The following is a 17,870-nucleotide window of genomic DNA, read 5'->3' as shown; positions in this document are numbered from 1 at the left end:
TCATGACTATTTAGCTGTTGATACTGGAAGCAACACTCATGACAGAGTGAACCAAAACAAAGCAATGACTTAAAAAACATGAAATGCTCCTTTACGCTGACAAGAACTACAAAGTCAGTGATATTTCACTATGAGGAAACCCTTCTCATATGCAAACAGTCCTGTGATCAATTTAATATAAAAATATTGATTACAGCCACTTTAAAGATGATTAATCTCTTCTCAAAGTATCAACCACATGTCCAGCTGTGGTAGATTACCTACAGATAGATTAATTGATCCATTCATCAATAAAGAAAGCAATGCTTAGCTGCAGCTCTGGCAGGTTACAAAAAAAAAAAGTGAAAATACAGCTTATCCTCACCTATCTGATTTTGACAATACTAACACAGGAAGGCAGGCAGGAAGAATCATTATTACATTTGTTAAGTCAATTTCCTGAGCTTGGGTTCTGCTCATCTCCAGTGTGAGCCGCAGCCTTGAATGCATTATCATGTTACAATGTCAGACTACAATTCTGGGCTGTGATGTCAGCGTATGCTATTGCTGCTGAAGTACAGGGTTTGCTGTAGTATTGTACAGGACTGGACAGGCTCTGAAATAGATTGCTCCAGGATAAATCATCTCTCCTGTCCTTGTACCACGATCTCTCTCTCTTTGTTTCACCTTCACCCAGTGCTCGTCTCACTTCTCCTGGGATAGCAGGCCCAGGCAGGCGACCAGCTGGTGATCTCACACTGGGATGGCAGCAGAGACACTGAGAGCACAGTCAAATGTAGTATCAAAGACAGTGAGGGCTTGAGGGGGAGGATTCTCCAGAGACAGAGCAACATACCACTCCTACCAGTGCACTTACAGTAATCTCCTCTAAGGTTTCCATACAGGCTGTTGGCATGATTGTGTTTGTGTGTCTGCAGGGATTCTAGCTTTGTGAATGGTTACATAAATCTTTGTACGCGAGCATGTGCGTGGGTGATAATGATGTGCAAGCATATGTCTGGGTATACCCAAGACATCTCTCTCTTTGTTTCTTCTGTGTGTGTGTGTGTGTGTGTGTGTGTGTATTACAGGAAAACAGTGACTAATGTATGCCCTCTCCTCTTCCGTAAGCTGATCTTTCCCTGGGGGGAACAAGAGGGCACTGGCCTTTCTCTGCCCAGGGACATTTAGAAACACTGCAAAGACAGCACATGAGCCCTTTATTACAGCACAGCCGTACTCAACAGTCATGAACTCACCCAGTGATGTCCATGAACAGCCACTCTTGTCTGCAGGCAGAACCTCTAACACTGGGTACCATAAGGTTAGCTTGGCATCCACTGCCTAACCCACAACATCCAAGATGACCCATATAGTGCTCAGACAGCACAAGCTGAAACTAGTAGTGCAACATTATTCACCATGTGGGGAAACAGACATTTATTTGCCAGGGATGCTGATGATGTGAAGAGTATATACTGTAGATGTTGACAGTGATTGTGATAACTTAAGATCAAAGACACATTAATGAAAAACTGTTTGGGTTTTTTTTTGGGTGTTGCATATTTTTGCCCAAATGCATGAATCTCCATTTCTTGAACAGGTTGCCACTTGTGCTTTTCTAGTGTACTCATATTCTCTTTAGATATGGCTAGGGTCAAGGAAGGTGTTGCCTAATTTACCTCTGTCATAATGGGCACAGTGTCTGCGGCATACATAATTAATCAATCTCTGTTTTCCACATTGACAACAGCACAATCCTGGTCCTCACCTTGTTTTTGAATACTGGTTGCATTCACTTTGCTGCTCATGTGGTGCATGATGAAAACCACTGCGTGTGGTACAGCTGATAACTCTCAGTGCAGTTATCAAGCCAGGTGAGAGTTATGCCAGTTATCATGTCTCACATGAGAGGACGTTTTACAATCAAGTTCTCTTGACAATATTCCCCTTCAAGATGCATTCAGAGAGCTGCAGGATAAAGGGGACAGGAAATGTCAAATTGTGTGTAATAAAACTCTGCAAATATACCTGCACTGCCACTTTCCAGCAACACACATTTGTTTCTGCCTAATAAGAGCTGGTTGGAATAATAAAAAGTCAAGCAGTATACAAGGGTGAAATGAGTTAAACTACACCAGAGAAGGAAGAATCTGTTCACTCTATTTTTAACCCCCCACAAATGAATTCATTGAGTTGAAACAGACTTAGGCAGTAGAATGAATAATGGTGCATAGAAATGAATGGCTCAGTTTGGAGATTAATATGCCATCGAGAGAAGTGATGATCTATTACTGAACTCTCCTCAGCCTGCACAGCATATTGAGGATAAACTGATTCACACTTTTGCCAGAGTATGTAATTACTGATTACTCTAATCACTAAGCTAACGCACTCTGGATCTGTTGTGTAATTAACTTGATGCATATTATAACATCTTTTTTTTATCTTGTCGAACTATAAATCAATCATTTTATGCAAAGAAACTTTTAATGGTTTGAGTTAAAACAGGTGTGAATCAGTCCTACTATAAAAACTGCACAATCATTCTGAAAACACACAAAGACCAAATAAAGATACAGAAACCAGTAAACAATCTTCCGTCCGTCCAAATATAAGGGCCGTTTGCCTTACTGGGATATTACTTTCACTTCATGGGGAATGTGACTGATGCCAAACAGCCTCAGTCCACTGTCCTATGGAGTGAGTACCAGACAATGGATTTTTGCAGTAGGTTGGGTGGGTGATGTGCTGTGGAGGTTTAACATTGCGCTTTTGTCGCTCAAAGAGGTCTCGGGGATGTGCAGATGGGAAACTAATATTTGACAGCAGCAGCGGTCTCCTTCTGTGGTGTGTTTGCAGTGTGCTGGGCGGTGAACTAAGGAGTTGTCTCGGCTCTTTAGCGCCCAGTTTGACGGCCTGCCTGCGTCCTCGGAGAGGAAGAGCTGCTGTAATTGGTTTCTCAATGAAGGATCATCAGCAGCTCCCCGGAGGGTTGGTGGACTAGCGTAGGGCTGCTCCATCAATCGCACGCTTCCCGTCTTTAAACACCGCTTTGCTCCTTTCTTCTGAAATAAACAAGTGGCCAGTGAAGGGGATTCTCGGAACATCATCATCCTGCGCGCATTTAAAGGAGGATTGGTGTCCGTTTAAATTACCTTTTGCGAGTAATACTGGGAGTTAAATTATTTTGTTCATATCGCGGAGAATCGCGGCAAACTTTAACGCAGATTTCAACATGAGTGACCTGGAGGACGACTTTACCAAGATCCTGCTGCTAAAGGAAGAGAGGATACGAGACTTGGAGAGGCGGCTGGCGGACAGGGAAGATGAGATTCAAGAACTGAAGAGGAAATTGCACAAATGCCAGTCTGTTCTGCCCAGCGCTCAACTTATTGGACCGCGAACCCGCAGGGCGCAGGGCATCTCCGCGGAACCTCAGACGCACCAGGACCTGTCAAGGCAGTCGTTTCGGAAATACGCAAAGTCCGACTGGTAAGAGAGTTTCAGCAGGCGTTAGTAGGCTACTTTGTTGCTCTGTTACGCCCATGTGTCAGCTTTGTGTCCCACTTTGTCTCGCTGTACGCTGTTCCTCCATCTACTCCAATCAAAATGTTTGCCATGAAAAATATGAAAGGATATCGCTAGGAAGCACAACTTAACAGAAGTATGGGTGCTGATACGATCTCCAGTTTCAAACACTTGTGTGACCCATGTCCACACAGCATTCTCTGCCTCTTTTTTACATTTTTCATTTTTTTTTCTTCTAAATGAAAGATGGAGGCGTTTGCCATGAATGAACGAGCACTTTCATTCTTGGGGCCGATGACGCAGCTCCAAGGCGAGTTTCAGAAAGAGCTTCTAATTGATCAGATCCATCATGGTATTCTCACGGGACACAGACAGGAGGAAGTGCGATGCATTATTGGCTTTTAGTAGCTGGACGCCGAGGACCCGAAGTGCATGTCTGAGGATATTTAATACTCCATTAGAAAACGCTTTGTTTGACCATATGCTTCCTTCATCACCTTTAGGTGCTCGTTTTAGCCTCACATTATGGTTGTCCTGATTTTGAGGGCTTTATGTGAGGCCAGCATGATTACATCTACTCATCTGGATTTAGCAAAAAGTTTGTCTCTCTCTGTCTTCTTCTTAGAAATGGTTACGAAAATAATTAGTCATCAGAATACCTTCGGCACAAATTAGGACATCTGTTATTATTGATAATTACATGCACACACGGGCAGTTATCACTCTGTTGTCTTAGTTTATGTAGCAGATAATGGGGCGCATTTTATTAACCTGGCTAGACAATTTCCAGTCTTCATTTGCATTAACAAACTGCAGACAGGATATGGTCATTATTTGGACATTAAGAAAAGCTCATTGTTTCATCAAACACAGAAGTCCACATAACGTATGCTGAGGCGTGAAAATGAAACAAAAATAGTTGAGAACAAGGTTTGGAGGCCATGAATGACCCAGATTCAGTAATGACAACTATAAACATCTAATGTGAACCTTTCTACAGGACCAGGGCTCATTCTGAAAATGGTTAAATATACTCAGCTGAGTATACGGGCCTTCAGTGGGCAAATGCATGTGGCCCTGTGCAGTCAGCTGAAGTAAATTTGCGTTTGTGAAAAGCATGGGTGAGATGAAGCGATTGCTCTTGGTGCCACTACAGGGCGTCCACCTGCGCCGTCGTGCACGCTGGGCCGCCGTGGGGTCGCAGACGCTGCCACCCCTATTAGAGTCAGGACGTGGCACCAGCCGGCGTCCCGCCCCGCTCATCGGATTACCGCAGCATGGCGCAACAGATCCTGTTTCTATTGATCTGCATAGGAAACAGGCTGAGCTGGATGGTTAGAGAGGTGAAATTTAAAGCGCAAAGGTGCTTTGAAGGACAGTAGGAGGGCCTTTTGATGATGGAAGGATGTGGGGATGCAACACTGGACTGGAAAAAGCCTGAAATTTCCAGTAACCTGCTGATATGACGCAAACTTTGCTGCTGCTCAGCTTTTGTCCTCTGCGCGCTTCCCCTGATAGAGATAAAAGAAAAATTTCATTAGCTCACAGGAGAAAGATTGCCTTGACTTCTTTATAAGTTTTAAGTGTCTGTATTTATAGAGGTTCACAAGAAAAGAAGTTGTTTGGGGAAAATATATATACAGCTTTAATTTTGGTGGTCCAAACTCTGAGTACATCTGCTTTTTTGTTGAACAGTCCCACAGAGAGCTCAAATTTATACTTTTTAAAATAATTTATCGAGGTTTCTGAAAACAGGTGTTTGTTCTTAGCTGCTGGTGTGCAATCTCTTCAAGGCTGCCACAGTGGAGCACTTCTACTTATTGCACTGTTCAAGAGACTGCTCTACACATGGACAGATTGTGCCCAATATGCTCGTTCAGTAATCCATCAATGACTCTGTACATGTCAGTATTTGCAATGACAGAACTAATTGTTTGTCCATTATACAGTACAATCCACTATTTCCTAACAGACTACTCAGACCGTCCAATAATGCATTGCGCAACAGTGAGGGATCATGAAATGTTTGACATTTGGAGCAGAGGCAAGCCCCCTTGCTGTTGTTGTTTGCCTGAGTTGATGCTTTAACCCACCACAAGAGGGCAGCTGTGACCTTTTATTAGACCACAGGTCTCATTCCTGTGTTTACATGCATTTTGTAAGGAAAAAAAAGAAGCTTTTTATCACCACACACACACAAAAAAAAACTACCAGTCCTCACAGCCAAAGAAATCGCTTTCAATCCGCTCTTTGTCCTCATTGTCACTCTGTGACTCTCCACCTTCTCAGCACAGTAATTGCTGTTTTAGCCTCAAAATCTACCAGATTGTCCTTGGCAGTTTATTCTCGTCTTCATTTGTCCAGAACCTGTGAGGCCGAATGCTGAACTTCGGATGACTCATTGGAATAATGTGGACAGACACCAGCGGCGCTCAGTCCAGACAACACAAGATTAGATGAGGAATGTGGAGCTGCAGTGGAGAGTCCTGAGCCTCAGCATTGGCATTTTCACACCTGCTGTTGCTGTTTGACAGTCTGTAGGATTATCATTGTTTGCCTTTGGCATCTAAGTGGATTTATTATTTACGACTTTAACATACGCCTATAAGCGTAGTTTGGCTTCAGAGCACCGGAATCCTCACTAACAGGCAACTGCGTTCTGTCCGTATTGAGAAAATACACAAGCAGTCTAGCACAATTCAAGCAGCAGAGTCTCCTTCACCAACAGATATAAACGCGTTGTTTATTTTTACATCGAGGCTCATTCAGTTTCCATCACCTTCAACTTCCATTAAGGCTTCAGTTCTCCTCTGTTTGTAACTCAGCAGCCTCAGGGCGAGTTACTGAGGTAGGACATGATTCCCCAAACAGTGGCTTTCTCACCCAGTCCATTATTCATGCGAGACGAGCGCAGCTCTCTCTGGAGTGGCAGACTGCATTGTGCCACAGATTCCTGTAGGCGCCCTTCTCACCATGCGCTCTCTTCGGTCGCAGCCTGACGCACTCGGGGAGGACGGTCCTCCGCTGTCACGCTGCCGAGGGAGGGAGAAAGAGGAAGAGAGAGAGGGCAAACTTTGCGTGATCGTGGTCGAGACGCTTAATAAGCTCACCTAGGCAATCGCGGAGACCACAGAGCATACCTTCGCTTACATTCCCAACATCTGCTTGAGACGAACAGCGGTGAGGAATCCCCCACAGGAGAGAAAGTGGTTGCATCCTCTAAAGCTGTTCATGCCGGATAAAGTTTATGTCACATCTCAGGATAAAGACTCGACCTTTCTATAAACTTACTGGGAAGTCGCACGCCTTCGCCAACTGAAATGGGCACCTTGCGCGACCTCCAGTACGCTCTCCAGGAGAAGATTGAGGAGCTGCGCCAGAGGGACGCACTCATCGACGAGCTGGAATTGGAGCTCGACCAGAAAGATGAGCTTATACAGAGACTGCAGAACGAGCTTGACAAATACCGTTCCGTTATCAAACCGGCAACCCAGCAGGTCCACAAGCAGAACGAGCTGCACGAGCAGCAGCGGACGAAGAGGCAGGCAATTTCGGCTGAACCTACTGCCTTCGACATCCAGGATCTTAGCCATGTCACCCTACCTTTCTACCCCAAAAGCCCACAGTAGGTGTCCAAATTATGACCGCATAGAATTTGCTTTTAATAATGGTATATTTTGGATGCGCTGTTGCGCTCTAATAAGAGTTCACTAACCTGTTATCACTTTTCTGATTCCTGTGCGTAATATAATGTGCGGCACAGCAGGTACGGCACCTGTAGCACAAAAGATTGAAGCTATATTCTCTGACACGCACTCACACACTGGATATAAGGAAAATGTAATAAGCTGCACCGAACTGTGAAAATGAGAGGAAACAACTGATCTGAGAACACCAGCAGTTCATTGATAAAGGGCTGAGTATCAATAAGCCTCATCACTGGCTACCATGAGAGAGAAATGAAATGTCGTAGGTGGTGAGAGCTGGTGGTGGCAGTTCTGTGTTATGTACCAGTGGTGCCTATTTTATACAAGCTGTGATTCTGTGACAGGCAGTTTTAACAAGCTCTCAGTGCATGTTTACCTTATGATTTGTCTAGAAGTAGTCTCTCTCTCTCTCTTTCTCTGTGTGTATCCCTCTTTTCTTTCCAAACTCTTAAGCAAACACCTCTGTCCTGCTCAGCTTGGTCTGATTTTCAAACCAAAACTGACACTAAAAAAGTCCTCTGTGATGAAATAGTGCAGCAGTCTGTTCAGGTTTGAACATAAAGGTTGTGTTTTTATGAACCAGTACTCTCACCCCCCTGGTGGAAAGGGAGAATATCTATGCTTCATTCTGCAGGGGCACTGAATATAATCAATGCATTGACAAAATATCAATCAATACATTTTCAAAACTAAATCCACCTTTGAAATGCACAATGGGAGAGTCACATCACTTAACATAAGCAGCATGTAATATTACAATTAAACTGTTTGGTTTTTAACCTACTTTTAAATGCATTGCAACATCAATTGAATGTTTCAGCTGTTTAATGCCTAGGAGGAAAAGAAACACCCTTCAGACTTTGCAAATCAATCAGGCGTGTCGGATATGAATATCATTACACTGTCGACGCACAAACAAGCAAAGCTCAAAGGATTTCACCAAAGAAGATTCAAAAATTGAAGGAGTAGAAAAGGGCCATTAGTCTTTGTTATACTTACCAGCTCGGAAAGCAGACCGTTTTTGGTTGGCAAATTTGGTTTTCTTTGTCTCACTGGCATAAATAAATGTGAGATCCTGGAAAAGATAGTAGAGTGACTATTTCATTATGATAATCATCCTTAGACATTTTATTGTATATTTCCATTAAGAGATTTCCTGGAGAGGCTTTTCGTGAGAATGTGATAGTCAAAAAAAATATCAGCTCTTTGAAAAATAAGTATTTGTCCTGTGTTTGTGACATTCTCCAGCACTCTCTGTAGAGTTTATCTTGGCCATAGATGAGTTTCAGTGCAATCATGTGTCAGTTATAATGGGTGATGAGTGACAGCAGTTTTGAATGAGTGTGTGATTCCTGATGAAGGGAAATTTCATGATGGAACTGAAATTTCACTTCTTCTTACCAAGAGCTTGTACTTCCTGTAGAGCCTCTAATCTACAACTTCATTTTTCTGCTGAGCATCTGCAGCACCTCTTCACAGTCTCCATCTGTCAGAGAATATTTAGTTTTGTGTCTCTTTTTGAATGAGCTTCTACATAAAATAACAAAAAACATGACTGAAAGGCAGACAGACAAATGACTTGAGTGGGTTTGGGCACTGCTCTTCTATTAGTTTAGCGTTATTCTCGTTCATTTAGTTTGGGCAGCTATGCTTGAGCAACGTGCATAAAGTTCATATTTTCCTCTAGATACAGAGCAGTTAATTTCAGTCCAAGCTGTTTTGGTTTTGTACGACTCTTCTAACTCATGTTTTCTTATTGCTCAATTGAAAATAGAAAGATTTTTTATACGACACACAAGTGCCCTCACAGCATAAAAACAGCTCCATTACATTTTCATTTTTGTTTTGGTTATTGATGTGTAGCGATAACGCTTGTTGGATTTGGCCAAATGTTTATACTTTTCTTTCATTCTCACCCACTTTATCTTCTTTACAAGGTCCCCAGAACACTACTTACACACAGACTATCCATCCTGCTCCCTCTGTCTGCCTCTTATTTCTGTTAGCCTCTCCCACTTTTCTGCCACCCCTCTTCTTTTCTTTGTAAAAGAGCATATTTTCTCCTTTTAAGGAAGGCTGGAATTGCTCAGCCCCAAACTTCACTAGGCAAATATATTGTCCTCACAAAGGAGAGAAAGGCAGGGGTTATTATAAGGGTCTGGTTGGAAGACGTTGCTCCATGTTGTCTTTAGAGGTTTGAGTTGAGGGGTTGTGATTAGGGTTGAAAAGGCCAGTAATCTCCTGGGTGTAAATACAACGGAAACTGGGTCAATGATGCACATTTCTGAAGGACTTGGGAAAATAATGGATTCCCAGTTTGTTGCTGCAGGTTTAGTTAATTATGTGCAAAGTTTGCTAACTGCATACATTTAAAATCATTTTGATATATTGCAAACTGACCTTTATTAAGGTTTACTCCTTAAAACCTAATGGAGTTGTCACGATGAAATCCACATTATCTTCTCCTGCTGACAACAGGAGGAGAGTTTGTGAAGGGCAGTGCAAATCAGAACATAGACTGAGGAGTGGGAATTTTACAGCAGGTGCAACACCCCAATCTCTTCTTTTCAATTTGCAGCTGTAGCTCGTTTTGACTCTCAAGGGAGGAATAAAATAATAACTAATGAGGAACATCTGGATCATCCTGGTTACTCTGGTAACAACTACGCTGTCTTTGGTTCAAACATTTAAACCTCTGAGACTCTGGATGCTTGTTAACCCACTGTCTCCTTTGTTTTTCTCATATCTGTATAATTGTCCAACAAAGCAGAAGTTCCCTATAATACAATAATAAAACGTATGTCCACAAATGCCAGGGAAGCTCGGTATAATGATGATAGAAACCTGAATGTGTACAGTGCCATATAGTACACAGACGTTCAAGGAAGAAAATGCAATATACTAGGATTTCTCTATTTAAGATTCAAACCAAACTAATCATCCAGCTGTTGCTATAGATGCTGGCCAAGGTTGAATTTTTATTTACATGACAGTATTTCATGAGTGATTTTCATTACAGAGTGGCACCTCTCACAGTGTCGGCAGTTTTTCATCTGAAGGAACAACGCTGTTCCTTGGTAAAGTGTCTCCAGACTTAATGGAGAAGCATTCATCTGACCTTCAACAGTCAAAGAAAGCATTTGAACAGAAATAAAACAGTAGCCCTCAGACATTATCTCACATATGCATGAATGTGCAGAGGGGTTTGTAGTGCTTGTTGTTTTAAAATCACAGTCATGTGCATTGTGCTCTGTATATACATCTTAAAAAAAAGGCCTGGGCACTGCTTATATTGTATCATGGCAGAAGCTGAAGTTTTACTCTGTGTAGTTTTGCAGTTTGTGTAGAACTTTGGTGCCAGCTGGCAGCAGGGGAGTCTGCGTGTAGTGGGAGCACTGTTTCATAAAATGTCTTCCAGGTTATTTGCCCTTTAGCTATAAGCTCCTCAGGTGATCAGCATCAACAATGCCCCTAGAAATCAGTTTCTGAAAAGGGCACTGAGCACAAAAAGGCAAGAGGCACCAGTGCCTTTGAATCCTACTCGCAAGGCACTGAGTGCTTTTTTTTTTTTTATAAATTAGGGTATAAAGCTTCCCTTCTCAGTAGGAGGAGACTCCTTGTTGGATTAACCCTGATACATATTATTAACCTCATTCATCCCAGTGACACACTATCAAAAGGTGCGCTCAGCCGAACAACATAGACTCCGGTGATAACATGCTTCAATGAATGAGTGATCTTGACTCACTGTTCAGGATCTGGTCTGCCTCAGACTTCTCTTCCATTTCTTGACACTTTTTTGTGTCTGAGAGGATCAGACTGACTCCCGCTGTGATGGTTTCAAACTCCACTGGATCTGCTCCGTGTCACCTGTTGACAGCACATGGGACACCTGTTACAAACAAAAGTCAGTCCTGTGTTGGTGGTACATAAACCTCATCTAATGTGTATTCCTTGAGATAAATAATAATTTGTCCCCTTTCATAATGTTGTCTAATTTCATTTCCCTGCTTTTCCTTTTAGCCCACCTGACAAAGCGCTCTTTGACATGCACAAGGAGCTGCACCTTGACGACTGCACATTAGCTCTACAATTAATTACATTTTCTCCCTTGCTTGCATGGTAATTGCAGAAAATGCCGTACTTATCTGTGGAATGCCCTAACGATTCTGCCGTCTGAAGGACGATTTGGCTTTCATAAGTGCACCCCTGCATGGAACCACTCTGCCTCCATTAGGAATGGATTTGACTATTTATTTACCTGTTTCAACATTTGGAGGGAATACAGAATTTCACCTTGGTGTTTTTTGAAAAGCTACTGTGCAGCTTGAAAGACACTTTTATTGCCTTAAAACTGAACTGACTGACGTACAGGATTTCACTGGATCTTAGAGAACATTTTGATCTCAGTCAAGGTTTTTCTTTGTGTCTGACACATTTTGCTCCTACCACTTAGCCCTACCTCTTTGTTTTGCATGCTCACATGCAGTGGTAGGGGTGTCATGATTCGCTTTAGAATGGAGGGGTAGGGCAAAATGGTAGGGCTACATAGCCCTTCAAATGAAAGGTTTACAGAGGAAGACTCAAAACCAAGTGGTATGAAGGTAACTACAAAAATTGATCTGCAATCAATGCTGCACACCTCAAACAAATCCACCAGCATTTCCTGGTGTCAAAAACATAATCCTTTCCTTGCATTTTTTACATTTGTTGTTGAAAATTGCAAACCAATGCTTATAGACTGTGTGAGAGAAATCACTACAGCCAAATTCAAAATTTCCAACAACATCTCATTGCTTCTGTTTATTTAACTGTCATCAGAGAGGTCTTGAAGGGTTGTTCCATTTCATAGGGGAAGATTTCAGCCACTGCTCCTTGTAACTCTGTTTTGAAGGTTAACTCAAAATGAGGTGTAGGGGTAAAAAATAAGAAATGGGACTGGGCCTTAGAGTCTTGCACTAATTTCTCTCTCATTCCCTCTCTTTCTATAATAGCCTGTGTTTGTACAGGACAGTGGTGGTACAGTGACGGTCTCATTTTGTTTTACCTTTTCTCCAGGTCCAAGGATCTGATCAAGGAGGCCATCCTGGACAATGACTTCATGAAGAACCTTGAGCTTTCACAGATCCAAGAGATTGTGGACTGCATGTACCCTGTGGAGTACGGAAAGGACAGCTGTATCATTAAGGAGGGCGATGTGGGCTCACTGGTCTATGTCATGGAAGGTAAAACCACACATGCACAAAGGGCAAATGATTATCTAGTGGAGGCCCAGTTCAAATAAAAACCATGGATAGAGAAAATAGCATAAGTCTAAAAAGAAGTACATGATTACTTTAAATATGTTTAGCTGGAAGTGCAGAGCTGTGTCTGGAGACCTTTAAAAACTCTTTATTATGAAAAGGCCATGAAAGGATATTACAGATGGGTTTCTGAAGGGCGATAAACTAAAACTCAAAACTACAACACTTTGTGATGCTGAATGAATCATTCACGTCCCATTGATTTCATTTTGTATGACGCTGTGTGCCGGCTGCATCCTTTTTCTTTGATTCTTTTGTAGCAGCAATGTGCCAGCTTGTGGTTTCCATTTTCATTTTTTAAAATGAATGCTGGTTTTAGGGAGTGCGAGAGCTCTGATGCACGCATCCACTCTGGTGCTGATGGGATTTGTGAAAGAGATTTTTTGCTAAGATTTGTGACAAGCAATACTGCAGTAAAGTTTTCAGACAGGCATTGTTGATGACAGTAGATTTGACCGCAGTTAATACACGCACAATATAATTGATCGTTATATACATGTAAAGATGAACTTTACATTCACAGACATAATACACATTCCAAAAAAGCATTTTGTATCACTGCTCACTTTTCCTCTAAACCTTTAGAACTTGCACTATAACATACTGTACAGCTGCGTGGGCAGTGTAACTAATAAGAAATAAAGACACAGAGGCAATGAGCTTGAGGTTTGTTGGCTGGTATATAAACAGTGGCATTTAAAGGTTAATATTTTACCAAGAAAAATGTTTATATTGATTGTTGACTCTGTTGTTTGATGTTGGCCACCTGCTTTAATTATTGGATTATCAAGACATTTCTTGGATGACCTGTTCAATCAGATATTGTTAAGACTAGATTTGTGGCAAAGTACAACTGTACAAAGAGGCGATTTTTTAAAATTTGAATTCTGCCACATATCTATAGTTCAATAAAAACCTACTCTGCACTAGGCTCTCTCCAGGCATACACAGGTAGAATAAAGGACTCCAGAGACAGGCAGTGTTTCTGTTAAGATGGCAAAGAAATGTCGTGGCTGCTTTCAGCTTCTTGTCTTCAGTGAGTCACTAGGTCTGAAAGAACTGCAATTTTAAAGGTTATTCTAATAACGAGATGACTCAGTTGTATCGATTACCAGTGTAGCTTTGCCAACTGTGATTGAAATGAAAATGCCATCTTAGAGAAATGGATAAGTAGGATTTTGTAAAACATAAAATATTATATAAACAAATAACCAGTAAAAGTGTTGTTAGACAACTTTTTTTTTTATTTTTTAGCTTAATCCTACTGACTTTATTACAGAATACCTGAATGATAACACACTAAACTAACTAACATACTAGTCATGGCCATGTTTCATAATATTTTGAGGTTTTACTTAGGATTTAAATGCAGGATTTTCACTTGTAATAAGAGCACGTTTACCTTGTGGTATTGCTACTTTTACTTAGGTAAAGGATTTGAGTACTTCTTCCACCACTCTTCACATCTCTATTCATCATTTATCACCCTATAGACTCCAGAGAAATATTAGATATGCAAAGAGGCTAACTGGCATAATTTAAATGAAATGCAAAACAACAGTGAGTGTGCAACAGTGACCTGAGGTGACATTTTGGAATTTGGGGAAGTGTTGTGTGGCATGAAAAAAAAAATCATGACGTATCTGTAATTCACTGAGCACCGGTCATCCATTCTTGTGGTAGTGAGTAGATTTTAATTTCTCCCTCTGACGAAGGCTGTAGAAGATTTTATCAAAGGTGACTCGTCACAAATGAGCAAGTGTCATACTGATATGATGAATAGGTTCCTCCTGAGTGCAACAGAAAGAAAGAAACAAAAAGACAAATCTGTAAGAAAAATAATTGTTGAGGGGCTTTGCGATTTCCTCTCTGGCAGTGATAGAGCAAAGAAATGAAGCATAATTTGAATTAAGGGCTACTATTCAACAGTAGTCATAAGTCACTAATATCAAAGGTTCTTTATTTTCTATTTTCAAATCCTTAGAGTAGGCCTGGTATATTTATCTTCAGTGATATCATTGGACCCTTTTCTTTTCCACTCTCTGTTCGACTCATTGCGTCCTAGCGTGTCCCTTACCTGCAGTTTTTACCTTAACTGTCCCTGGCCTTGACTTGCTTTGCATCAAAAACTAATGCTAAAAACACTGACCTAAGTGGTAACAACTGTGCCATGGTCTGTGGAAGCCCCTCGCAGTCTGGGACTTTTTAATCCATGACGACAGGATGTCTGACTGTACAGTGCCAGTTGAGTACACAGCTGCGTCAGCCCAACATTGTACATCATTTTCCTGGCAAATGAAGTGTTCACAGCTGAGACAGCAGTGTCATTTCTTATTCAGACTTTGCATGCTAATCATTAACATATTTCCATGGGGCTGACGTCACTGATTATGTATCATGTAGCTATATAAAATGCAAGTAAACTACACCAATGCACGAGAAACATGAAAACAGTCAGTGACAAGACTGACTATCTCGGCCTCCCTGTTTAAACAACCTCAGAGTAGTTAGCCTTTGTTGTTGATGCACCTGATAATTAAAGATCAGACAAAACAGGCGCTGCAGAAACAGAATGGATCTCGGCACTGGCTCGTTGCTCTGATGAGGCCGCCTGCTTGGCCAAAGCTGCCATCATGAATGTTGAATTTTGGTTGCATCCACTCTAACAGACATCGATCCTGTTTCAAATTATGATTGTAACTGAGACAAAAGCTCACGTTTCCATGGAGATGAAATAGGTTTTTGATTTGCCGTGTCATCCGTAAAGACCTGTACAGGTGACTAATAATAGTCACATACAATTACTGTCAAGTACTGACAGTTATTGGATATGAAATCGCCATGATTTATTTCATAGTTCTCATTCATCTTAATCTAATGAAACTGTGTGCGCTTATACAAAGAGGTCCTTTAGAAACATACTGCAGGAGTAGACAGATTGTTAACAATGTTAAGGGTACGCTTGTTAAAAGTGTAACAATCCTTAGCTCTGGGAAGAGAGATTTGATGACTAGTTCAGATGGCATAAACAACGAAGGTCGGCTCATTTGCAGTAAAAACGGAGATCACTGCATGTGTCAACTGGGAACTCACTACCAGTTTTGTGTCGTTAACCACAACACAAAAGATTGCACATCAGTTATGAGAAGTGACTGACCTACCAAATCTGAAGCTTGGATTTATAGGTAACATACTTACAACATGTTTAAGGCTGCACAAACTATTATACTGTTCCCCACTGCCCAAGGTGATATGTTTTGTCCCACCAGTGAGCCAAAACTCAAACACATTCAAATTACATTCACTGAAAAATCTTAGGAACATTCTCCTTTGAGAAGCCAGTGCAGCAGAATTTCTGTTGATCGACTAATGGACTTGTTGACAAATTGTTTCACTTCCAGTCATGTCTAAATATAAACTTTGAGTTTTTTGGTTTGCTGTTAATGTGAGGATATGTGTTGACACATACAGTTTGGATTGTTGTCTGACAGTCTATATTGTGGTGACAAGAAGTGTTAGGTTTCCTGTTCCCAACTATGCCTTTTTATTTGAATATTCACATCAGATTATGAGAAACAAGTGCATTCAAAGATTTAAAAAAGCAAAAGCCCAGCGTGGAGGATGCAGGCATACAGATCCTAAATTGGGTATTTTTTCCTATTATATTATATTTTATTTTTTGAGAGATGTGGCTTTCTGCCCTCACTGTATATTTTATTCATTTTACTAAGTATACAAGAAGTAAAAACAGAAAAGTGAAGAAATGAGGAGATACTGGCAACGTTACAGAATGAGTCAGCAACAAACCCCAGTGCTCACAGTACACACTGACAGTTTCTTTGACAGGCTACCATATTCAGTGATGCAATGTAGACCATTTTATTCAGGTGGAGGTGTTCAGGGATTTGAGAACAGGACCAGGATTTGGCATTTGACTGGAGAGAGTCCCAATTATTTTACTTGACCTGCAGTTAGGCAAGGCAAATACAATATTCTGACAGATTTCTCCAAGACGACTTGAGATTTAAGAGAGGGTTAAATGGCACCTTTTAATGTCTGAATATGACTAAAATAAACAATGTGCTGTTTTGAGGCTTACACACAGCCACTCCTGACAGTCATTTCACTTTTCCTGCTGCTTTTTCTGAGACACACCTCTGAATAACAATAAATAGCAATGTTTACCTACTGTGGTTCAGTTTCTTTCTAGTATTTGAGTTTTTTGACACCCACAGTAATGATGTGACACTGAAGAGGCTTGGTAGACACTGATTGCATGTTTAAACCTCATCTCTAATCAAATATAAACAACATTGGGGTCATGTGTGTCTGTTTAAATTTCATTTCACAGCATATTTTATCCTGTGATTATCCTCTTTAACTTCTCCTAGCACATTATCGCCTTTCTGTCACCTTGCACTCTACCTTACAAGCCGAGTTATTAAAACTTGATATGAAAACAGATCTTTGGAGCTCCTCAATATTCACCATTCTTCTTCTTCTTTTTAGAATCATCAGCCATAGTATGAAATACAATTGTTCCTCAACCTAACAATCATCTTTACTAACTAGCCGCCAGCCAAAATGATCAACTGGCCAAAAGACCAACCAACCAGTTGGTCAAATATCAAGATGACTTATTTTTAATATAAACTCTAAGAGGCTAAATGAAGGTTTCTGTCTGTGACTGGCAACAGTTGTGATTTTAAGGACTCGTTCTCTCACTGTGTTACTAGCTGGAGTCTTCAGAGAGATGCTCTCTGTGCTCGCCAGCCAATGAGCCTGAGTAAAGGGAGATCAAATCAAATCAAATCAAATTTTATTTGTATAGCGCCAAATCATAACAAATGTCATCTCAGGACACTTTACAAAGTAAGGTCTAGACCTTACTGTTATCAATATTATTACAAAGGGAAAACCCAACAAATCCCCCTTGAGCAAGCGCTTGGCGACAGTGGGGAGGAAAAACTCCCTTTAACGGAAGAAACCTCCGACAGACCCCGGCTCTTGGTGGGCAGCCTTCTGCCTCGACCGGTTGGGATGAGTGGATAGAGGAGAGACAAAAGAAGAAAAGCAACAAGACACAACAATCAAACACTGATCAGGTCGATGTGGCTGGTGACTGCTCGTCAGAGATGTAGAGCTCCAGGGCCAGGGCAACCTGCAGAAAGGTACAGGGAGAGAGAGAGGACACACTAGGAGGGAGAGGAGACACACAGTTAGTAATGTGTAATGGTGACATATAGAAGCATAGGGAGAGAGAGGAGAGGAGAGCAGGAGGGGAGGGGAAAGAAACTCAGAGCAGCATGGGGCCCCCCAGCAGCCTAGGCCTATAGCAGCATAACTAAGG

General features: G+C 41.4%; 1 protein-coding gene across 2 annotated transcripts in view; it reads left to right on the top strand.

Annotated features, from left to right (window-relative positions):
- Positions 1-3,031: 3,031 nt before the first annotated feature.
- Positions 3,032-17,870, top strand: part of LOC109962157 (protein kinase cGMP-dependent 1) — an 86,070-nt gene continuing 71,231 nt past the window's right edge. Inside the window, exons 1-2 of one of the 2 annotated variants that reach the window (XM_020603629.1) lie at positions 3,032-3,474; positions 12,276-12,442. In XM_020603629.1, the coding sequence (XP_020459285.1) occupies positions 3,218-3,474; positions 12,276-12,442 (424 nt within the window). In that variant the 5' untranslated portion in view covers positions 3,032-3,217. Of the gene's footprint in view, positions 3,475-6,487; positions 7,136-12,275; positions 12,443-17,870 lie in introns of those variants that run through there. The other variant, XM_020603620.1, reaches the window with a different exon arrangement.

Source organism: Monopterus albus, unplaced genomic scaffold (genome assembly GCF_001952655.1).
Source record: "Monopterus albus unplaced genomic scaffold, M_albus_1.0 scaffold3.1, whole genome shotgun sequence".
Lineage (NCBI taxonomy): Eukaryota > Metazoa > Chordata > Actinopteri > Synbranchiformes > Synbranchidae > Monopterus > Monopterus albus.
This window is presented reverse-complemented; position numbering and strand designations above follow the sequence as displayed.